Source organism: Pholcus phalangioides, unplaced genomic scaffold (assembly GCF_987345545.1).
Source record: "Pholcus phalangioides strain wild (caught in Gottingen) unplaced genomic scaffold, Ppha-v1.0 ptg000011l_1, whole genome shotgun sequence".
Lineage (NCBI taxonomy): Eukaryota > Metazoa > Arthropoda > Arachnida > Araneae > Pholcidae > Pholcus > Pholcus phalangioides.
Genome location: NW_028301604.1, coordinates 63,300,066 through 63,325,453, shown reverse-complemented (window position 1 = coordinate 63,325,453; position 25,388 = coordinate 63,300,066). Strand labels below are relative to the sequence as shown.

At 36.6% G+C, this 25,388-nt stretch overlaps 1 protein-coding gene across 3 annotated transcripts in view; it reads left to right on the top strand.

Moving 5' to 3' along the window:
* The window catches only part of LOC149080690 (uncharacterized), a 239,265-nt gene that overhangs the window by 50,644 nt on the left and 163,233 nt on the right, over nt 1-25,388 (top strand). For all 3 annotated transcript variants that reach the window (XM_089239904.1, XM_089239903.1, XM_089239905.1), the window contains exons 4-5: nt 2,995-3,041; nt 13,867-13,977. In XM_089239904.1, coding sequence (XP_089096030.1) covers nt 2,995-3,041; nt 13,867-13,977 — 158 coding nt within the window. The remainder of the gene's footprint in view (nt 1-2,994; nt 3,042-13,866; nt 13,978-25,388) is intronic.

Below are 25,388 nucleotides of genomic sequence, written 5' to 3'. Positions count from 1 at the left end.
AGACAAAGAGCAAAGGGAAGGGAAAAATATAGTACACCATTTCTTTCTCCTTGTTTAAAAACTTTAACAAAGGATTCTACACTTGGTAACTTACTGCAGCTGAGGAATGGGTTTTATTTTTAAGTCAGAAAGAGAGGATGAAGTGTTGAACTAAGAGATCTGTTCCCTGCTTGTGATGTGTTGATATTATGAGATCAAGAAAATGTGTGTGTGAAAATGTTGTTTCAATTATTAATGTCTAAAATATGCAGGGTGGATGAAAAGTCCTGGACAAATTTCAAAAATAACAAATCAACCAGTTGACAAAAAGGTGTGGATTGCATTGGAATGCTTATCATGGCCTTTTTTCCCCACAAATGTAAAAAGAGGTTCAAATAACATGCGGGCAGAGACCAAACTGGGCTTAAAACCTGTTGCCAGTATTATATTTAAACAAAACTTAAAAGTGGTATCTAGTTTGAAATTTATATAATTAATCTTGGGTGTGTATAAAATATTGTTCTTTAGTAAGTACACATAATTTTTTTTCTCAATTTATTATAGTTTATTTCAATAGGTTATAGAATAACAGTGAAACCTGTATGAAATGGAACATCAAAACATTGAAGTATTATTCGGTTTTGGGCAGTTTACCATTTTATAAAGGTGCATATAAAAGCACTAATTATTGATGTGGCTATTTTGTGATCCATTCAAGACAGGTTTCCATCTCGTACAGTGTCAGTCTTATGACTGAAACACACTACACTGACTTGACATGATTTTACATCAGGTCAGAGACGTGGTAAATTCTGATACATGGAAATTCTGTGACGTGAGAAATTCATGTCACATAATTTACGCATCACATAATTTTCACGAATCAGAATTGACAACTCCTTTGACATGACGTGATGATCACATCAGTGTAGTGTGCTTCTTCCTTCAGGCGGGGGGGGGGGGCACTGTATCAATGCTCTTTCACAAAAAAATGAAGCTCCATGAAAAAAGTGACTGTTTTTGTTGAAATTAAATTTGTAAAGGTTGTAGTCAGCTAATGAAATGATTGAAAATTCAAAGCTGTTGGACCCATCAATGGCTTCAATTGTACATTGAATGTTCAAATCAGTAATTGGTAACCCCCCAGTGGCAATGCATACTTGTTTATGTTGATGTAAGGAGTGATAAAGGTTCCTGGTCTGACTGGCAGAATGCATCGCAAAATTATTCATCAATTGTTCCAGATCTGTGACATTTCCCATGTATCATAGGCGACGATAGACTTCGAAGTCAGGAGGGCATGGTCATTATTGCTGGGGGGCACGATGATGTCAATTCATGTATACTTATGCATTAGATCTGTCGACTCCACCTTTGATTCTGTCCCCCACGCCCCCTATATCTCCGCCCATGCCATGCATGTTTGATTGATCCAGTGACCTTGCTGGCCAAGGAAGAGTATCAACAGCACCAAGGCAGTCTAGAGATATGCAAGCCGTATTTGACCTGCCATTATCTTGTTGAGAATTGCCCCACGATGTGCCATGAAGGGTAATGTGACCAGCTGCAGGATGTCATTAACATATCGTTGAACTGTTAAAGTTGTACGCAGGATGACTAGAGGTGACCTGTGTGTGTGTGTGTGTGTGTGTGTGTGTGTGCGCGCGCGGTCTTAAGAGATAGGGATAGATATGCCACACCAGGAGTAATGGTTGTATGTATCTGTAAAACACAGGCTGGTTAGGACCGCTGGCCCTGGCTTCTCCACACACAGGTCCGATGGTCATCTGCTCCAAGACTGAATAGGCATTTATAGCTGAACACTGTGATGCCAGTCTGCTGGCAGCCATGATGATCAGCAACGACACCACTCTAGACGACTCTGCAGATGTTGTAGGATAAAATGCTGACGTCTTAAAAGCCGCTGTGAGCATAACTCTGCCTCAGCCAAACACTGTGACATGGTGGAAGGTACCACAGGTGGTATAGAAGAGGCTGCTAATAAACCAGATATGCACTTCATTCATATTCCTCTGCTGAATTTCTAACAAATTGGTACATGTTGGCCGTGCTGCAACTGGTGCACCTGCACAAGGCCCACTTCTGGGGGGGGGGGGAGAAGGGGCCTGAATGCAAATTCTTGCACAGGAATGGCTAGTTACGACACTGCCTGTTTGAATGTGTGTAGCGAGCCTTCCGTGAAGTTTTTTTCTGTGTAATGTTTGTTATGTGTGTAGTGCTGCCATCTGCCTTAAATTTTTCTAACTATGCACGAAGTGTAATGATTGAATAGTATACCGTTGTAGGCCTGTTGCTCTCTGCGGTGAGACTTTTTAATGGGGAGATTGGTTCACATTTGTTCTTTGAAGTTGGGTACCACATATGGAAGAGGCTGGAGCATGTTGGATAGCAGACAGTGACGTTGTTGGGGAAATTTGGGCCTGTTGCATAATCATCCTCTATCTTGCCTTACGTTCGTGCATCTTGGGTTTCCAGAGCCTTTATTCCACTGATGAGTTTCTTGCAGCAACCATTGCTGCCAGCACAGTCATTTCCATACGGTGCAGGTAGTGACCTATTGCTCAGTATGACCAGCCAACTTCATGCATCCAGGCTATGCAACCACATTCGAAGTCATTCAATTGACTATAAGGTCTTTGTGACAACGTTGCAATGTCATTATTGGTTGTGTCTCCAGGGAACTGCAATGCCAACAACGAGTGAAAATAAATTGTCTGCAATTGTTAATGGTTTTATACAATGTTAGTTCTGCAGTAGAAACGCGCATGACGAAAGTTAACATTCATCAGCCTTGAAAATTTAATCATTTGTATACTTGGTATAAAGGAATTTGCATGTGAAATTTCAAGATCTGATTATTTTTTAGGTGTGTTTTTTTATAAAAGTATTTCATTGTCAAATTATAATGGTCATACACTTGACTTAATCTTTAATTTAATTTCCTTGATTGTAACAAATTATGAGTGTGACATATATATATATTTTTTTTTCCAGAGATGTTCCAGGATGTACAATAAGATAATAGAAAAGATGAAATTGAAGTACGTTATTTTATTTTATAATGGAAATTGGTGTAGGGTGACATACAAGAAAACACTTTAGCCATTTATAAATTAAATATTGATTAAACTGAATGATTTTTATTTACACCAGCTATTTTGCATTTAAAATGTTTTTATAGAAGGATGCATCCAAAAGTAACAAGATCATTTTTTTCTTGTGAGAAAAGGGAATGTTATTTCTCCATGTCCTCCCACTTGTTACATGCATCTGACTTCCTGCATGTGACTTCCACATCAGTTGGCCAATTGTTCTTGATAAAAGGTCTGAAGTCATATTTTTTCGTGGGCTTCTGTGATTGTTTTGGTTAATTTTTAAATATCAGATTTCAAACAATATTCTTGTGTCCAGATGAGAAAACAGCAGTTCTTTGGGGTACTTCTGATGCCATGATGAATCTTTTGTGATGATTTCAAACTAGAAGTCTAGATGAGTTTCCAGTTTATCTTTTAGCCAAAGGTGCATTTCTTATCTTTAAGGCACGAATAGGCTCCTATCTCAGAGGAGAGCAATTGGGTCTCAATAAACATTTAAAAACTCACATGTATCACAACATGTAAAAATAACTTGTTGTTTGTGTATAGAAATGCTGCCACCTGTCTTTCAAATTTGGAAGAAAGTGACATAACTTTTTTAATGAGCAACAGGCAGACAATAGTACAATAATTCAATCATTACACTTTACTCATTATTAGAAAAATAGATGGCAGCACTACACATAACAAGAATTACACAGCAACAAACTTCACATTATGTTCACAACACGTACAAACACATTCCAACATATACCAATCCATTAAAAGAGTTGCAGGAGAATATGGATGAGGTGTATGTGTGGTTTAGTAGCACTTTAACTCTTTTTTACATCCAGGTTTTTTCCCTCAAAATATACTTGTCTCCAAGTTTTGACTAATCTTTTCTCTTTTTCCTCACCCGTCTCTATGAGACTTGGACTTGTTTTTCAGGTTTCTGCCTCGGATGAGATCTTTCATTTGCTTCCTCACCTTTTCATAAATCCAAAACACACTTACATTCCCAATCTCAGCCATCTTTGGGCATTTGTTTGAACTGAGAAAACCTTTCTTGACAATTGTCTGACTGAAAGCTGGTTCTTTGAAAGTCTTTGCATACTTAGTTTTTGTTATTTTTGTAAAAAGGAAATTGAACTAGATTTAAGTTGTTGTTCGAAGTCTGGTATTAAAAAATGGACAAACACAATGGCATTGGCTCATGGTGGGGGGAATCCCACAGACTAGACTTTGAAAACCTATCTTCAATGATGCAGCTTGGCCAACTAATACAGAATCTAGTTCCATAATTTCTCATTAAAAAAAAAGCTATTGATTATACACACTATTGGCATAAGTCATGGGACACTTTAGAGTTCAGAGTTTTTTCAAATGTCCTAAAGAACACTTAATGAATTGTTCTGAAATTTTGGTCATATAAACCCTATGCTTGTATTCACAATTTCCAGTGAAACTTTAGCCATATGTGCACTTAGGAGACAGACAAGAAATTAAGCAAGAAAAAATGTTTTTAATCAATCATGTATTGGAAAAAGCTGCTAATAATTTGTAACATTCACACAATATTTTATGCTCGATTTTATAAACTGGATGTTTTTATAAACCAATCTTCTGGTCCCAAACAGTATACTATTCCTTTAAACATCTTTCCTATTTAGAAACTTCTGATTTCACAAACTGTTTTTTCATGTTCGTACTGGTTCATAAAAACAAGAATTGACTTAATTTCCATCACACATTTTCATCATATCTCATGAAATATCTAATGGTTCTATTTTAACTTTCAATATGTTATGTAATGCTTACATTGTCAAGTTCTTTAAGTTTTATGAAATTAGGTTACAAACTCCACTTGTTATAAGCAAAAAATGTGTAATTTATAGCTTTATTAAAAAAGGGCCATTCACATATTGTCAGCATCAAGGAGGAGTGGAGGGGTTTTCAGATTTGCTGACTTTTGCTGACAAGGGAAGGGAGTTTGAATGATGATTACTATAGCCTGGATTATATGCATTAAAAAAAGCCGCGAAATATGCTCTAAAAATATGCACTTTAAAATACCAAAATATGATCTTAAAAATGCCAAAATATGCATTAATAAAACTAAAATATATATTAAAAATCCAAAATATATGCTAAAAAACTCTAAAAATGTGTTAAAACTTCCGAAATATGTACCAAAAATGAGAAAATATGCATTAAAAAAATCACCATGCAAAAAATATACATGTTTTTAAAACACATATTTGCTATTCTTTAGTGCATATTAATTTACAAAAAAATATCTCCATATATGTGTATACTGTATATGTAATTAACTTCTATTATTAATAATTTCTAAATATTTTTTACTTCAGCTTTTTCAATTTCTAGTTTGTTGCAGTTGCTCAGTAACAAAACACCAAAAAAAAATTTGCCACTTTATTTTTTAAAAAGCATTCCAGAAATAGCGGTACAATAAAACGGTTGATATTTGGAAAATATTTTAAACATTTGTTAATTTCCAAAATCCTACCTTTGGACAAAAAAAAAACCGATGGTATGAAAATATTATGAGAAATATTTATTTGAAAAATTATGTAAAAAGTGATTTGAGCTTAAATAAACCTTCAAAAATATGTACTTATATTGAAAATTCTTTGGTTTTATGCATTTATGTGCATTAATGCTAAAAGGCCAAAATATGCAAATGCGTATGCACATATATATTTGCATTTAATCTGGGCTGTAATGATTACACATTCACATCAACTGCCCTTTTTGAAAGTATGAAATATTCTCAATGACATCTTTATTAGAAATGTCAATGAGTGAAAGAAAACATTCCTTGGTCTGTTGGGTACCTAAACTAACATTCCTATTATAGATAGTCATTTATAGACTGCCCCACATCCTGTCTTATTTATTGATGGGTAGGGTGCAGGCAAAACTGTTTGGTGACCACGCCACACATCATTAAGTGATTATCTGGACTCTTGTACATAAGCGGGTACATTCTCTTCAAATAGGAAGAGGGACAGTTTGTTTAGGGTGTTAGTGATGCATATTGGGGGGATTGTCTACTTCCACCTATGCCAAGAATATATTTTTTCATGAACAGGGTGATTGCTGCCACCCCTTTCTATATAGCCCATGCTCCTGTATAATGTGTGTAAAAATATGGATAGTGTAATGTGGTCCCTGAAGTAACAGGCTGCAATGATTTACAAGACAAAAAAAGGAAACTATTATTTGTGAAAATGATTTTCTTGTATGATGGAAGCTTTAGTTGTAACTAGTTTGAAAAAATAAAATATAACAAAAAGCTAAAGTCTGGTGTATTTATTTACCATTCTGCTGAAAAACTTGACCACACGTGACATGGGCCTGCTTGCCTTGCACTAAAAAAAATGGTATTTGTTGGCTACTCTAGACCAACACATCTGCAATATCCCAAAGCAGAATGTTTTGTATTGTTCTGCAACTAGCCCTTGGCTGACTGGAAATGTTCTGCTGTAAAAATCCCTATAATACCGCATTTTCTGCACTTAAAATTCAAATACGTGATGATTCAAATACGAAATCGGTAATTGTGAACGCAAATTTTCTTGATATTGAACTAAAACCGATCTCTGAAAACAGATTTTAACATAAGAATATTTCTTGATGCTTTCAACTATTTAAGTAGGATACGAATAACAGAATTATTTCTCAATTTTCATACCGTACACCAATGCAAGTCTGTTGTCTCATCAATCCAGTCCGACTGCAGGAGTTTGGCGATCGTTATCGGGTCACACGAACCGTGACGGCACCGATCTTGAACGGAAGGTCACGATCCGAGACGAGGCCTCACGCTGCAGGAAGAGCTGCATAAACTGCCGAGATGACAATCGGAAGCAATGATCGATGCGGAACCATACGACGGACGGATGAACTATAAGCATCAGTGAGACATACTATTTCATTCTTCAGATGGCTCACCCAAAGGCGACCACCTTCACCTAAAGTGATGTATTTTGAGTTGAAAGGCGAGAACGAATGCAAGTTAATGCGAAGTGGCTCCGGGTATTTATACCTATAAAAGGAAATACGGAACGATCCAACTCCTGGGACCGACCATCTCAGAAAAATACACATCAGAGCATGGCCAATAGGAAAATACAATGTCTAATTTACATAAATAAATGACAATAGACTTTTTGTAGGAACTTTTACAAAAATAAGAATGGCAACAACAATAATTTAAAATGGCGATGTGATCAAGATCGCACATTTTACCGGACTATGAGCTATGAAAATATCAGACTAATTGAATCGACCGTGTACGGTTATAAATGGTAAGATAACAAATTCTATTAAAAATTATACAATTACAACTCTATATAAACATGTTTCGAAAATAAGAGATAGAGGCAGGTTTGGCAAATTCCCCAAAGGTTCCCAACTATTGTTACAGAGGGATATCTTCCCTGAATGAGGGGCCGTGTAATTGTCAAATTTTGGAGTTTTTATTCCCCTGGGGATTTTGCCCCTTCCGGTTACATTTGCGGCATTCAAAGATGGCATCTCTACGTCGTAAATTTGTCTTGTTCCTATTTTTTTACACCCTGAGAATAAATGCAAGTTTGTGAAGTTGTCAAAAAAAATCTGAGATCTATAAATCTGATAAAATGTCGGTAAAGGAACCAAATCGAAGTTTCAAAATTATCTCAATAACCTAATAAATGTAATTAGGGTACTTGAAACCAATTTATAATTTCTTCAACAAAATTTGTCAGAAAAATAAATTGTCGAATAACCTCTGAAAAAAATTAGAAGTGATATCTCTGAAAAAAAAAAGTTTTTTTGAAAAAATTTTTTTTACAAAATTTATATTGTGTATACATTTTTTTTTTTAAGTGATAATAAAGATAATTCTTGGATTGATTTAAAAAAATTTTTTTCTTGTTTAATTTCTTGTCTCCTAAATGCACTCGTGATTAAATTTTCACTGCAAATTGTGAATACAAGATAGGGTCAAATGCTCAATTACATTTTAGCTTATTAGCTATTTTCTGATAAGTAAAGTTGCTAGTGAGCTAACCAGTTTCAACTAGCCCAGGGAATTTCAATTACACCAGACTAGTAAAATTTCTCTCTAGATAAGAGAGCAACTCATTCTCTTTCCCTTCCTTTTTGTGTATTGTTGTCTGTTTTGTTGCAAAGAAAAAAAAGTAGCCACACCCATATTGTATCTGGGTGATAGCAAAAAAATGCTGGTGAGTAATGAGAAAAGTAGCCCATCCTTCAATCCTTCATATTTACTTGCACTAGCAGAGCAAGCAGAGAGTTTGATAACAGTATTACACAGAGCCAAGGGCGTAGCGAGGGGGGGGGGTCTGGTTCCCCCCCCCCCCGAAATGTGAGAAAATGACCGAAAAAAGGGAAAAAGATGGCCAAATCCATTGTCCTGTCACTTTGGTTCCCCCCCCCCCCCGAACGAAATTTCTGGCTACGCCCCTGCACAGAGCGACTTTAGTAGCAGCAAGTGAAACCACAAGCGAGTAGCTAGTAAACTCGCCCGTTGTACTTGATACTTTATTGAACCTTTACAATTCAAGTATTTTTCTAGAAATTCAAAAAATATCTGAACTCTGACTTATGGCTATGTAGTGTAACTTAAAGTCAATTTTTAGCTCTTGCAACTGATTTGAGGCTGTGGCTTATCCAATAACTTTTTTCCCCCTGCCATTCTTTCTAACTTTAAAGAATTCTGATTCTGTATTCATTTTTAAATACGTTAAAAAAAACTAAATGTTTGGAAAAACTTTTCCAGAAAACTTTTTCCAAAAAGTGTTAAACATTTAATTTTATTTCAGTGTTCATGCGTGTTCAATATTGCCTTTTTAAATAAAATCTATTTTTCTTCAAATATCTTTTGATTGAAAAAATTCAGGTCTTTGAGTTTCCTGTAATAATTTAGTTATTTGTAATTTAAAAAAAAAATTACACCAATCTCTTTACCGGCTAGTTAGAGAATAACAAAAAATTTATATGTGCATGTTAGAATGGGAGAATTCAAGAGAAGACAAACTCTGACTGGAAAGGGGTTGGTGATTGAATTGGTATATCACTCACCATTGAGAGTGCTGCGACAGAATATTTGGACTGGATTGAAAGGAATACGGTGAAAAGCTCATGATCCAGGCCAACACCGGAGCATGATGATAGAGAATATAACAAACATCTAATATACAGACTTTGATCTGGGATGTATGATGAAAATATGAAATCCATCCACTGAAAGGCTCTATGGTTATTTTACACTACTACTAAACCATACATGTACCTCGTCCATATTCCTCTGCGGAACCTCTAATGAATTGGTACATGTTGGAATGTATGTGTAGTGAAACCTGATGTGAAGTTTTGTTTCTGTGTAATGCTTGTTATGTGTAGTGCTGCCATCTGCCACCAGTTTTTCTAAGGTTATTTTACACTGGTTCTCATGTCTGGTTAAGTCTTTCATAAAATCGAAGACTGGTTTCAGGCAGGGTTGTTTGGTTTAAACCACGTTGGTTTTTTTCAAAAAATCAAATTAAAGTTGCCTAAATATCGTTTTTTTCCTTGAAAAATATCATATTGGTTCATTATTAGCCAAAGTTTTTCATTTTTACCACATTTTATATCCTTGGGGTACATTCTGATGGTATATCTTTAAATGACATAAGATTTTATAAGTGGTTTTTTTCAAAAAGTCTCATAAAAGTGGCCAGAATATATATATGTTTTTCATATGAAGTATCTTAGTCATTTAAAGTTATATATAAAAGCAAAAATTTCTCATTCTTACAACATTTTCTAACCTTTGGCTACATTCTGATGCTCTATCTTTAGCAAATTCTTGAATAAGGATTGCATCTCACATCTAAATGTAGTGGTGTATTATCTCACAGGGTTTCTTTTTCCCTTCACAAAGAAGCAGCTGCAGTAGTGACACCATCATGCTAGGGGCAGGTGGTCCTATAATCCAATAAAGACACCATCTGTCCTTAAAGGACAAAGACTCCTGTACTAGTTGTTACATTACCTCACATACATTTTCATTTTCTTTAGAAAGTAGTTGTATATCTCCCAGTCTTAATATTCAATAGTTGTTTTTTTTATACTTTCACACACACACTGTTAAGCCCAGTTAATCAATACAGCAATCTACTGTATAGTAGTAACAGATTTATGAAAAATAATCAGCTATACATATACAGGGTGATTATAATTTAAGTTTTGGTTCCAAAACTATACAATAAGTACTGATCAGAATGACTTGAAAATTTGCATGGATACTCCTGAAGCAATGGAAGTTTCTTTCGCAAAAGAAAAAAGTGCAAAATGTGCAAGTAGATGATGCTGTACTTGGCCAGCAGTATAATCTATTTTTTGCAACCACATCATTTCGGCACTTCCACAGCATCAGTGTGTGGATAGAACTTCTATCAAGATGCACATTGCAATACCAGCAAAGCAGCTGCTGAAGACCTATTTTGACAGGATGCACCTTAACCCTTGCAACTTCTGGCTGTGGGGGGTACCTCAAAATGTTATAAACAGTGGCCAGATTGCAAAATTTGGTGAATTGCAATCTCCAGCACATCAGGAAATCAAGCATCACAGTTAATCAGGAATATTAACGGGGGGGGGGGGGGCGTTTGGTTTAATAAAGCTGAATTGCAAGCACATCCACATTATGACCATGGGGCATACTCCGATTCTGCTGTTGAACAAGAATTTTTGTGCTTTCAACCTCATAGCCAGAACACACAGTGGACAACATATTTAACATTTCTTAAGTAAGTTGTAGTTAGTTGTTCAATTATTTCGTTTTTTGTGATGTTTCCATGAATTATAAAATCGTGGAATACTATAAGGTATCATCATAGCCATGACTGGCTATCGTTTTCATTCTGCGAGCAAATTTCCCACATGTTGGATGATGTCATTAATTTTACATTTTTAAGTATTTTTTCCCCTTTACCAAATAAAATTGAATTTTTTCAGGAATATTCATGTCAATTTTCAAGTCATTTTGACAATATTCTTTATTTACAGTGTTTTGAAATCAGAACCTTAGTTATAATCACCCTGTATATCGTAAATCATTGCTAATTAATCTGCATTATTTATGCTTCATTAAATACATTATATTCACCTAATTTTTATTACTTTTTGCAAAATAGCTTACTAATTAAGTATACTGAAAGTAACTGGAGAAAAACCTTTATATATTATATGATTAATAATAACATTAAAAGAATTTTCAAACACAGTAATTCATTGAGTTAAGCAAAAAAATAATTAAATTGCAAAAGTTGGTTTTTGTTAAAATGCAATAAATATTTATTGATTAATTAGCATGGGAATAGTGTTAATTACATTAATAAACATTTTATTTTAGTTAATTATTGGAAGTTTGAATGATTTTTCAGAAATTTCATTGTTTTTAATGTTAATACTATTTAAAACAAAAAAAAAACTGGTTTTTTTACCAACCCTGGTTTTAGGGCTGATCAACACAGAAAATTTAGATGAGCGAAGGCAGATTTTGAGTTCACGTTTGTACAGTGCGTATCTGCCTTATATAATGCCACTGAAGCAGGAAAAGCTATTACTCCATTGAAGGGAAATGATGAGAAAAGAGCAAAGCAGAATGGCAATGTTATGTTTTTGCCATCCGTGAACATTATCTCATTTTAACTTAAACTAATCAGTGTGTTGTAAGGCACTAATTGTGTGTTTTAGTTTTGCATGTGCAGGATGCATTTTTCATGTGTGCTGGCTCACCTGCAGAGCTTGTTTTAGAGAGAATTTCTTTATTTCATCATTGGTGAAGTAGGAACTCTGATACTGAGAAAACATTGGGGTGTAAGGTTGCCAGACTTTCGTATATATGCAACTCACAAGGGTGTATGGCGGGAGGGATTGCATTGAGTATTCATGAATTATCGAGAGCCATGTCAACCTCACAATGTTATTTGAGGAAGAGGGTTCATGTGGTCCAAGCCCTTAGGTTCTGAGTGCCTATGAGATGTATTTAAATGAAATTTTTTTAAATAATTAAATTTGTAATTTTTTAATTGTATTTTGAGTATGTTGCTTGGGGGCGAGGTGCCTAGCTCCTGTTATAAAGCTCGATCATACATGGAAATATACTTGAAGGTCTGGGACTGGACGATAATGCTTATGTCGACACCCCCAATATGTACAAATATATATTAGGTCACCCGCACATAGTTCTGATGACTACATTACTGCACACAGAAATGAATTAAGGCTGATTGATGCTCTGGGCGCAGAATAAAATATTGGGCTGTTAAATTTAAAAAAAAATTGAGTTTGTGGTTTCATTGGTGCAGCTTATTTACATAATATCCCAGTGGCTTTTTTACTGGAAACTATAATGTACACAGAGTTCAAGTGGTCAAAAGTAATATCTCCTTTTTCATTTCTGAAAAAAATCTCTGTAGTCTCTCTTGCATTTCTTTTAAATAAATTAAAATTTGTTTTTCAATATAAAATTTATTCATTGACTTTAGTATTCGTTTAATTTTTTTGTGTTACAGATTCGCTCTAATCCAAAAGGGTTTTTTTTTGTTTTATTTCTGTATCTGAATTGTTTGTGGGAGTTTTTTCTTTACGAGAATATAAATTGTATATTTATTATTTTTATTTAAACCCTTTAAACAATTTTAAAATTTCCCTGATCCCCATTATAACTACCACAGTGGGAAATCACTAAACCTTCTGCATAATGCCACGTCTTTTTTTCAAGAATACATTTTTTCAATTTCATGCAAGTGAAAATGTTTCCTATCCACCTCTGAACTCAAAGAATATAAAAAACATTAAGAGAAAAATACCTTATTTTTTCTATTTATACATACTATACTTGTATTCCTATAAAACCCTCCCTGAAGCAAAGGAAAAAGTCTCTCCTGTTATCAAACTTTGAGCAAAAGCTGATTCATCCTACTGGCTGTTGATCTGACAGATTGGAGGGAATAGAAAACGTTATCAGGAGAAGAAAACTTACATTGGTGTCTAGGCTTGGCATTGCCAAAGTAAGGTTGCGCTCATAGTGGGAAGAAGAGGTAAGAAATACAAGAATTGTGACTATAGGAAGAAAAAATTGCATAGGGGTGGAGGAAGAGATGCCCACACATAGTAAAAGAGGAGGTGGTCAGAGAAAATTACAGGAGGGATTCTGAAATTTAAGGGTGTGATAATGCTCCCTGCACAGCAGTTTTTTTTTTAAGTGGGAAAGAAAAAAGGGCGAAAGCGGGGGGGGGGGGACTATATATAATCAGCAGATAGAGGTGAAAAGAAAAGTTTTTTTTCAATTCACACATTTTGTTGAGTGGCCTCTTTCTCTTTGCCTCGCTCCTGGAGTATGTGCGGTGTAGAACAAAAAATGCAATTTTCTCGCTATTCTCTATTATGCACCCCCATACCTCTTGGTAGCCCCACTATGTGTGCTGCCTAAGGGTTTTAAGAAAGTAAGATAATTCGGAATGGATGAAAAATATATATGTATATATACACACACTTATATATATACACGGCATCAAGTTAGGTGAGATATTTAGTCATTGCCGCTGTAAGGGTTGATGATAGTTTTGTTTTTTAAACAAGCTTGAAATAGGAAATTTCAACCTGATGCAACATGTTAGATAACTTTCAAAAATTGTAAATAAATGAAAGAATTAGGTTATGGCATAGAAAGTGTAAAATTAGTATATATATATATATATTTTTTTTTCAGACATGGTTGTTACAGAGATCAGCCTCCAGAAGACACGATATTGGAAAATATTGCAGGAATGAGAGAAGTGCACTTGCAAGGAGAAATAGATAATACGCAAATTGTGGCTTGGTTTGTATGCTTGTCAACATTTTTTAAGAAATGAGTGAAGTGATAAACTGTTTTTTTTTCCAAGTAAATATTATTAGTTTGAAGCTATTAAATGGTATCCAAAAAGCGCAGCAGTCTATATAAGGGGTGAATGAATGCTTAAAATGTTTTTTTCTTAACTATGTTTCATTCCTTCAACTTCTCTGTTGAATGGCCAGATGACTGGTTAAATTAAAAACAATTGCCTCTATGCTGCCATGATGGAATAACACATCATGGCCAGATGACTGGTTAACATTATGTGGGCAGAGTGGAGAAAAAATACATAGGAGTAGTTTCTCTCTCCCTTTATCATAGGATAACATGACAAGCCTTTGCGACTTGTCAAGAAAAATAAAATTTTCATAAGATTTTTTTTTCTCCTCAACCTTGTGTAAATACCATTGTAAATTATCATTGTCATTTCTTTTTCCACGTTTCCTAATTTGAATCTAAGATTTTATTTTTTGGTAGCTTTCTGGATAGTAAATTCTGAGAAGCATATTACTATATAAACTTTCTCTCTATCTCTCTCTCACACACACACACAATATGATCACTGGACTATTTACAGATGTTTTCCCAGTTTACTTTAAGCAGTTGCTAATATTGGATTTCAAACTGACGTCAACAAAATTCACAACTCTGCTCATTTTTCTCATTTTAAACATTTGTTTTTCCATTTTACCAGCAGAATATCTTTTCATCAACCTTCCAATTACGTAATAAGGTTTTTTATGAACTCAAGATTAACCATGACATACCGACGTCCTACTGGCAGAACCTTGTTTTCCAGAAATAACTCTGAGTGCAATGTTTGTAACAGACATGAGGCTAAGCTAACAATCTTGTCCATGTTTTCTTTTGTTGTCCAATGTACATATTTTTCCGTTGAAAACGTATCTTACAATATATCAATTCCCTAGAATCAAATGAGCGGTCTCTCATTTCCCTGCTGGATACCCATGTTTCTGATCGACCTTCTATCTACGGATTATTTAATTTCTTTCGAGATGTGCTGGAAATTTTATGAAGTTTATTGTGCGATCATTTTTGTACTAATTTTTCCCCTTCATCTTGTGAATTGTTGTGTATTCAATCTTTTTGTATTTATAGATGAAAATGTGTAATTTTTTGTTATACCACCTATTGTAATAGGCTGATGGCCCTTAATTCAATTAATAAAATTACTTTCCCATGAGCATCTCGGTAAGAATTTCTCCAATAAACATTATTGGAGTCGCATGATATTGAATTCAATATCCCGTCATTCTTATTCTTAGCTTTCAACCCACAATGTGTTGAAAAGAAGTTTAATGGTCTGTACAGTCTGTTTAGCCTGATCATTACTGGAAGATTTCCTGAGTGCAATCAGCTCTTGTTCTATAGTATTTAGCTTTAAATAGATCTTGTACAGTAAAACTTGTATGAAACAGAACACATCAAGAGACCAAAATATTTCATTTTGGCAGGTGTCCGTTTTATAAAGATACACATCAAAGTACAAATATCGTTGTGTCTATCTTTTGATTCTGTTTAAGACAGGTTTCTATTTCGTACAGTTGTCAATTTTGGTTTCAATGTACTCTGAAGAAACAAACTGGCATCTGTGATCTCTGGCACTGACATCATACAGTGAGTCGCAAAAATGCCTTAAAGAGCATCGATGGGTGCACTAGCAAATGAGAAATGTATGTGACTCACTTCATCTCATTTAGAAAATATATTGGCTATGATATATACTGCAGATACTGGACTAGACCTAAGTTCACATGTAAATGAGCCTATGATTTTTTTTCAGTATCTCTAATGGATCTAAAGTTCTTTCATGAATCATAGCGAATCTGTTGACAAATTCTATAAATACTTGACAAAATTATATATATTAGCATTGATCTCTTACCACCATACAAATAAACAAAGTAGATCTCCCAGACACCAGGAGGCCTGCTTTCTTCTAATACTTATGAAAAATAATCTGAGAGGAACTGATTATTATCTGTGTAACGCCTAGAGCATGGGATTACTATAGGGGTGCATTCTGTGAACACATGCACAATAGGGAACCGATAGATGTTCAAGAATTGATATATTTAATTGGGGCTGTGGCTAGCAGGATGTAGGACTGGCAATTGGTGGTTTGAATCCCGCTCATATTGTTAGTTTTTTCCTTCCCCCAGTCTTATCTTTTCCCCCATGATTATTGATTAAACTCAAAGCTGTTGTTACTAAGCATCCAGACATCCCTGGATGATCATCTCAGGTGACCCAAATAGGTGCAGGGCCATGATGTGCTAACCAATTTCTCTTGGATTGTTCTTTATAAGCATTAGAAGATGGTAGACCTCCAGTATGACCATGTATGTGTCCCACAAAAGACTATTTATGCAAACACAGACACAGATCATTCTTTTTAAAAAATAATAATAAATTTTAAATCTCTTGTTTTTCCCATTCGGCCAGCATCTCGAGACCTAATTAAGTATTCTCGACAATACTGGATCATGTGTCTTCCTAGAAATTTCTCAAGGATTTAGAAGGCAGTCTTCCTAATCTTCTGTTAGAAGGACATCCAAAGAAAGCAGAACATCAAGATCTCTAATCTCTCTGGATAATCTACTAAGAGAGTTTGCATTTCAAATTCTACACTAGTCTTTCTCCAATGATCAAAAATTAATTTTTTAATGCAAATTTGAAATTTCTGAAAAAATACCTTTATATGTTGTTATAATCAATTTCTGTTAATTTCAATGTTATTTGAAGGCTATGAACTCAAAATTTATCTTTAATAAATTCATTGTGACCCACCCTCTAAGCCATATAATGATGAATCGCATAAAGGTCCTTGGCCCACGGACCAAATATTGGCTCTGGTGGTTATCTGATGTGGCCTGCCCTCCTCAAACCTAATTTTGTAAAAATGAACTATGTGGCACATTTACAGATCGCTTAAGTGTCCTGTGGTACAATTTCAGTACATTTAAGCAGCCCGTGGCACATTTTCAGATCACTTAAATGACCCGGGACACAGTTCCAGAACATTTAAGCGATCCGTGACACATTTAGAGATCCCTTGAGTGACATAGTTTTAGAGCACTTAAGTGGCCCCCAGTGCGGTTCTACATCACTCAAGTCACCCGCGACACATTCTCAGATTATTTAAGTGATCCGCGGCATATAGTTACAGATCACTTGAGTGATGCGTGGCTTAGTTCCAGAGCACTTAAGCAGCCCGGACACATTTCCAGATCACTTGGATCCGCAAAACATTTAGAGATTACTAAAGTGGCTCTGTGTAGGGGACTTATCAATAAGGGAAAGTTACTTCAAGTGCCCACAAACTATCAAAAGGTTTTTGGTGCACAGAGTAAGATGACATTAAAAATATTTCATATTTTCATAAAGGGTGGTTGATGACATAAGCATTATCCAAACCCCCCGCTGTCATCAAAAGTCAGCAAATCGGAAACCCCCATCGATGATGTAATACTTGAACGGTCCCTTACTTGATCTACTTTATGTTAGCAATCCCGAAATTTCGTGGATTCTTGAAACCTCAAAACGCTCTTTATTTCGGCATTGACAAGCCCGCCTAGCTCTGTACAACAGTCTTTCTGATAGCGTTTTTTCCTCCTCCCGGCTTCTCGGTCAACTGCCAGTGGGCGAGTCAGTTTTTGTTTAAAGTTGATAATAGAAAGGGAGAGAGACTTTTTCTTTTTCCTTGTTTTTTTATTACTTTTGGTGTTGTGGGGGGAGCATTTATCAGCTCACACCCATGGCCCCCACAAGGGGTGGGCAGACAAGGCTCCAGCCCTGGGGCCCGGGACGATTTTTACCTTTTTTGTTTTTTTATGCTGTAAATTCATCATAAAGGGGGGCCTGTGAAAATCTGATCGGGGGCCCGCATAAAATCCTGGCCTGGGGGGCCCGGCTCCAGGATGTGGGGGCCATGCTCACACCCCATCAAAAAAACATCTTGAAAATAGGTGAGAATTTTTTGAAGGTTTTGTGGTTTCTACAGTAGCAACTACAATGCAGATTAGGAAAATTTTAAAAACCACTTAAAGGGTTTATATACAGGGTGGGTACACACACAAAAAGTCTGTAGAAACTTTAAAAATGAATAAAAAATGGAAAAATAACCAAAATAAACAATGGTTTGTAGGGTTAGCATCGCTAGGTCACAGGTTTTTTTTTTTGAAATGGAAAAAAATAACTCAAAAAACAGCCGATAGGTGGTGCTGGTAAGAGCAGTACGGTCCCGGGTGTATCGATCCATCCAATCTCTCGTGACTGAAAGATGCGACCCGCAGAGGTGTATCATGTATACATTTGGACCTGCTGCACTCTGCTGTTGTTGGATTTGTGACTCCCTGCAATGTGTTATCTCCTGTGGTGGCGGTCATGTGGAACACATACTGCTGTAATAAACGATTTTGAGGCATTCTGTTCGTTATTTGTGTATCTTTTTTTTACTTGTGTACATCAGCGCAACTTATCGGCTGTTTTTTTCAGGGTTTTTTTTTTCTGTCTTAAAACAATTCCCGTGACCTAGCGATGCTAACCCTGCAAACATAGGCATAAACTTATTCAAAATGTTGTGGGGGGGGGGGCTCAGTTTCAATATAACAAAACCTCATTTATACGACGTGATAAACAAAGTTTGTATGCTCGTACAGGTCAAAACGTCGCATAAATACGAAAGTCGTTTTACTGAAGTTTTTTGAAAATGACCCCTCTCCTCCTCCAGCCATAGCCCTTTTTTAAAGAATTTAATGGTTTCAATTCAAAGTCATTGATTTCTATTTCTGTGGGAAAAAATTGTGGTAGGCTGCGTGTCATGGACAAGGCCGCAAGTTTCGATATGAATACTTTCTTTGTGCCTTGAATCTCGTTGTTGATACTTTCTTTCAAAAAGAACACGCGGACCAGGCTCTATCGGATTTAGCCATTGCCCCTGTGAAGGGGTGGGACTGTGTAGGAGAAAACTTTTATAAACAGCGTTGTTGCTACTGACATAATGATATTGGTATCACTGGATTTGTCTTTGAAATAGCTAATAGACGATACCAATATTTACGTTCCTAACTTTTCGAGATAAAGCGCAAAATAATTTCGGGTACGAAAGCGGAATGCGAGCTTGGTGTCCAGACTGGGAAAGCTATTTTAACCAGAGTAGTACCCAGGGTCGCAACTAGATGCTTGGTCACCCGGGGCAAGCATGCTCTCCGGATATTTTGATGTCCCTTTATAATGCTGAAGAAGAAGTTAGATGGTAAAATGTGCCCCCTCCGGCTTGACGCACCAGACCAGCTTGCTCCCCTCTAGTTGTGGCCCTGGTAGTACCATTAGATTTGTCTTAAAAATGCCTATCATTGGCTTATATTTGCATTGCAAAGCCAGGCCTTTCACATACACAAAAGAGATTTACCAGGCCACGAGCTTCCAAATGTTTAGAACGACTGACCTATACTACGAAGGCCGCAACTAGATAGGTACTTGGTCAGCACGGGGCAAGCACGCATTTTGCCACCCCCTTGTAATGTTGAATGATAGATGAAATCTGCTCCTCTCCTCTGGCCCTGCGCCCGTGGCAGCAGATCTACCTGTTCCCCTCTAGTTGCGGCTCTGTACTCAGGAACTAAGCTTTCCTTTTTTAATGACAGCCTAGCCCTCTAGCGGCAACAGTGTGGCGCCATAGTTCATTTGCTTAAAACTGTAAAGTAGTCAGAATAATGTGGCCACTCAGTGTATAATGCAGTAAAACCTACCTTTTGCGGACACCAGTGGGACAAAAAAATTCTTCCGTAAAAGAGGGGTGACCATTAATCAGGGGTTTGTGTGAAAAGCATACTTTTATTATACAAGGGTAAATTATTATTTGGCCATAAAAGAGGGGGGTGACAGCATCTGAGGTGTCCGTTAAGAGGAGTTTTACTGTATAAGCAAAATGAGTTTTCTCACTCAAGCTCGCTGACCTCCAAGCAAGGAAGCAACTAGATGCTTGGACAGGGCAAGCACGCATTTTGGCACCCCTTCATAATGTTGAAGGATTATGATTTTATTTCCATTTTTTTTAAAGTCAATATTATAATTCACTTGTTGTTTATTTGATTTTATGTTCTACTCCCACCCCCAGTCAAATTTTGTTGTAAAGATGCTCGAAAAATATTTCGCCATCAGCCCTCAAGATCTGTTATGAATGGACATTTATAATGTAGTGTTTTCCCAATATTTTTCAAGAAAACATTTGGGGGTGGGTAAAAGTTATTGGTTGTCCCGTCCGGACTCAAGCGTGTACGAAGGAGAGGGAGGATGTATTGCAATGGTTTTTTCAGTAATTACTGGGGGGAAGGCGGCTCAAATGGCCTCAACCTCTAGGTTCTGGCACCTATTCTTCATAGTGTATTTAATTTATTTCGGTTTCAATATCGTTGCTTTCTGATTTTCGTCTTTGGGCTTCTTTTCGTGTCAGCACCATCCTTCCCCTACGGTCACAGTGAACAAAAGAAGAGACACTCAGTTTTTGCCAGGTAAACAAGAAAGACCCCTCCCCACTGAAAGAAACTTCGTCGGTCGTGGAGCCTTCTGGCAGTAATAAGGATTGGCGCCGAGGGAGGGTACAATTAGGGATTGAATGGCAGGGAACAAATGAGAGTGGGAGAGAGAGTGCAGCTTCTCTTCTCCCCAAGATCAAAAATTAAATATTTTTGTAGGGAATTAAAATATTGGAATAAAATTATTTCTTTTATACTATCTGTTAATTTAAAATTGTTTTCGAGTGTTAGTGACCCAAACTTTTTCTGTGAAGAATTAGATCCTTGTGCCCCTCTAAAAGCATACTCTGCGTACACACCCGTGATTTTCGTGAAGCGGAAACGGTGACTACCACATAGCAGATAGATGATAAAACTGCGGGTATTGGAGGTCAAGTTTTGAAGGATTTGGTTTTTTTCCCACGATCTCAGGAAAGTTTTACGGGCATTCCGATCCTTTAGGATTTTAAAAATGAGCATTCGCAATATTGTATGACCAAGGCAAATTTACGCCGTATAGACACTGTCTTTGAATGCTGGCAGATAGCCATGAAAGTACCGTAATTTCCGCTACATGACTGGAAGGGAGAAAATCTGCAGGGAATAAAAACTCCAAAATTTGACAACTACATGGCCCCTCATTCATGGAAGCAACTAGATATCCCTCATCTTATTCAACAACCTGCGAGTATGTCAATGCAGTAAAGTGTACAAAGTAGTAAAACCTGTTTTTCATGGTTGCATGATCATGATGGATGGTAATAAAAAGGGGAAAAAGTTGGAGGTTTTTCTTTGTTTCTTTTTAGAACTAGTGTAACATGATGACCTGGGATTCTTCACAAATTCATTTCAAATAATTCTAGTTTAGGCCCAGGGACACCTGTTACCAGAAACCGCCATAGGTATCGGCATTCCAGCTCGGGCCAGTTATGTTTGCTAAGTCTGGCAGTTGGGGGGGTGGGGTCTCCTGGCTGTCGGGGGAGAACGGGACTAGAGGTCGGGCTACAGATGTCCCACATAAATTCCGCTTACACCCGTGTGAAGGATCCTGGAGCTTGTCGTATTGCCTTCCTCTACCGATCATAGGGTCCCGTGGATTTTTGGTAGGGATCCCGCAGAGTCATAGTCTAACTCTGTATAAAGAATATGAAAATATAATTGTGCAGTATAAATTGTGATGAATGTTTTGCAATATAGTTCTACAGGAAAGATGTGCGATGTTTTACTTTTATGCCGTTAGTGGGGGCCATAAACCACTTTACGGTTAATAACTTCATGATAAAAATCAATGTGCAATAGGCCTATTGTTGCGGACCCTGGCCAGGTCTTCAATGTTTACTACTCCTATGTTGCCAACTTCCATATGTCAAAAGTTGAAATAGTATCTTATTCCGTATGATATGAAAATGAGTTTTACTATTCTTATATGCTAAGTTTTTACAGGCTACTGATCTTGCTATCTCATTAGATCTTGGAATGGGAACATTTCCCTTAAAGGTCGCCAGTGTGCCGAGAAAGGCAGATGAAAAATACACACTCAAACAAGGATCTGTTTTAACAAGTTGTTTCCCTCTGAATAGGTGTACGTCTCTATATTCTGGTGAATTGACAGTCTAATCAAGTTTAGACATAACGGTTTAGGGCCACTGGGCTCTTGTTCCTGTCGGTTGTAGGATGAACGAGGTAGAGTACTAGCCTTCTTTTCGGGACACAGACTCCTCACTGAAGCCTGGTCTTGCACGTGGAGAAAAGATATCTGGGTTAGGACAGCGGGGTAGAACTGATGCCGTCACAACCTCCACCACATGGGATGCTGAGCTGGTGATACCTATACAGCTGAAGAAAGATTTCATGGGATATTCTCAGACATTTTATTTTTTGCTGAGCATAGATATTTATTTTTTCTGCAGGGAGAGGACTAATTTCTAGAAAACAAGTTGCCATTTTCTAAAGATATGTTTGGCTGTCAAATCATTATTTGAAATTGAATAGCACAAAGAAACTTTTGTTGGATGTTTATCATTGGAAACACTGGGCTGCAACTAGACGCTTGGTTAGCCGGGACTAGCACACATTTTTGTGCCCCCTTGCAATGTTGAAGGAGTGGGTAAAGGGTAAAATTTGCTCCTTCTGGTCCCCCTGGTTTTGGCCCTGATTGGAAGTAGATTGGTTTTATAGTTGCATCCCCAAATATTTTTTCCATATTGCAGTGATGATTGAACTAGCTCTCAATTTCAAGGCATGAATGCAAGCCGATATCCCCTTTAAAATTTCTCGCTACAGAGCAACAGACCTACAACGGTACAATTATTCAATCATTACATTTCACTCATAGTTCAAAGAATAGATGGCAACACTATAACAAGGATTTCACAGAAGCAAACGCTCAGTTAGGTTCACAACACGTACTCGCATTCAGTTCCATAGAGGAATATGGACGAAGTGTATGTGTGGCTCAGCAGTAATGATTGAGCCCAAGCATAGTGTATGGAACGTAGAAAATAATTATTAACAAGATTTTGTATGTGATGAAACCTATATAGGAAATATCTAAGCTTTTCAGTTAGATATGCAATATGGGTTTTCCATTTTAAATTTTAGTACACATAAAATCCAAGGTATTTCCACAAAGAGACTTTTTCTAAAGTAGGGCAATTGCGACATTAAGTATAATTTGCGCTGAGTGTGATTTATGATGAACTATTTAAATGTGTTGCATCTAATACCAGAAGGTCAAATAAAATACCAAACGCTCTTGCCATGTGATTTTATCTAAGCACTTCATGTAATCAGTCTGGTGGTTATCCAAAAGTAACAAAATTGATGTCCACCTGAGAAAGATTGTAAAACTATTTCAAAGGCATTGAATTTTATTGATTAATATTCACTATATATGAATGAACATCTGACAGCTGAGGTTGCTGTTATGTATATATAATCAGTTTTGTATGTTTGTTTTTCTGTACACATATGATATGCTTGAGTCTATGATGTCCATCAGTGTTTTCCAAAGTAGGCAATATTGCCCCTTGAAAAATAAGGCACAAAGATATTCCCATGCAAACTAGTCGGACCGTGTTTTCAGAGTTTTATATGTGCATGGCCTCACACAGCCAAAAATACAGAGTATAAAATTTCTATAAAACACTGCCCGTTGAGGATTCTGGTGGGGAATGGGTATGGCAAAGGATCCTTGAGTTGGGGGGGGGGGCACAATGAGAAAAATATTCTGAAGAAGGTGGCGGGAGAACAAAAAGTTTGAGAAACTATGACATAGATGAGTAAATTTGAATATGTTCAGTTCAGCAGGACTGGCAGGGGCAAAGGAAGTGTTTCGAACCTGTGATTGCTTGAACCTGTGAGAACTTGATATAGGAAATTTCAACGTCTGAATAAATTCTGGGAGTGCTTAGACAAATGATACAAATTATCATTGGTGCTCAAACACCCACATCACTCCTGGCTTCGATGCCACTGAGTACTGGGTTCTAATCCTTATTTGCAATTGACTTTACTAGTTCTCATTTGAAAGGTCTCATTTATGAGCATAGGTCTATATATATAGACTGGGGTGGGAACTTGGCACCAAAATTGACTTCTTGCGCCATCCTGCTCCAATAGTGTATTTTCATATTTTTCTGCGCCAAATAGCGAATTTTGCTTCAGTATGCCGGGAATTTTGGAAAAGACGACAAAAAAATTTTTGTTCCTACTTGCTGCGAAACGATTCTTTCCGAGAAGAGCGTGTTTTATTCCACTGTACTTGAAATATTGGTCTCTCATCAGGCTTTCCATCATGGAATCCCGATAATATCCGTGATCGTGCAACTGAAGATGGTTTGCAGTGGTCTTTCAGCTTTAAAGTGAGTTACTTTCCATTTTCCAAAAAAAAAGTCTCCACTGGAAGCAGCAGAAATTACTGTAGTCGATCGTCATTGCATGAAATCCAGATGTTTCTTGAAAAAAAATTTCATTCCAGGAGTAAAAAGAGCATGTCTGCCAAATAATGAGCATTAAATTGCCAATCTTGCCAAATAATGAGTGCTGAATCGCCAAACATTGTGTTGATTCTTCCGAAACACACTCATTTTGCAACAATTTCTTTCAGAGTATAAAAAAATTTGAAACTTATAGAAATTTTTTTTATCCCATTTCAAGTGCTGCTGTTCCGGACAGCAAATAGTGCCCTCAGTAAGCAAAATCATCTTAAATAGACTGGTGTGAAAAATTTTATGACAGCCTCTTTTTCAAACAAGGTGTCAAAAGCCTGAAACACCAAAAACAAAAAACAAGCTGATGAAAAGATGTTTGATAATGAAAGACAGTGCAGTTTTATTTTGAAAAGGGATGAGAGGGTTAATGTGTGAAAATATTCTTGTTGATTTCACTGTTCCAATTTATAAATATCTGCTCCGAATCCTATATTTTGCTGCTCCAAAATTGTTCCGAAATGGACTTTGTCACTTCCCACCCCGTATAGGTTTCATTGTACTAAGCCCATTTTTTATGATAAATTGACTGAGTATTTTACATGTATACAACACAATTATTTTGACATCATGTAATTATATGGGAAATGATAAAATGGTTTGCCTGTTGCAGTACCTTCAAAACAGAAGCGACATAATTTCAGCGATAACATCTCGCATTCTTTCTGCTAATAAATTGAATATTATCTTCTAACGTAAAATGTTGACTGCTTTAGTTAAAAATGGGAGGTGGAATGGAGGGCATCGGTGGCGGAACCCTAAAGATTCAGGTCACTTGAGCCCCCAAAAAGTTTAGTGTAGCATGCCCTCAGTAATTCATGAACATGCAAAGCAATGCGTCTATCCTCATCCACGTGTATAACACATA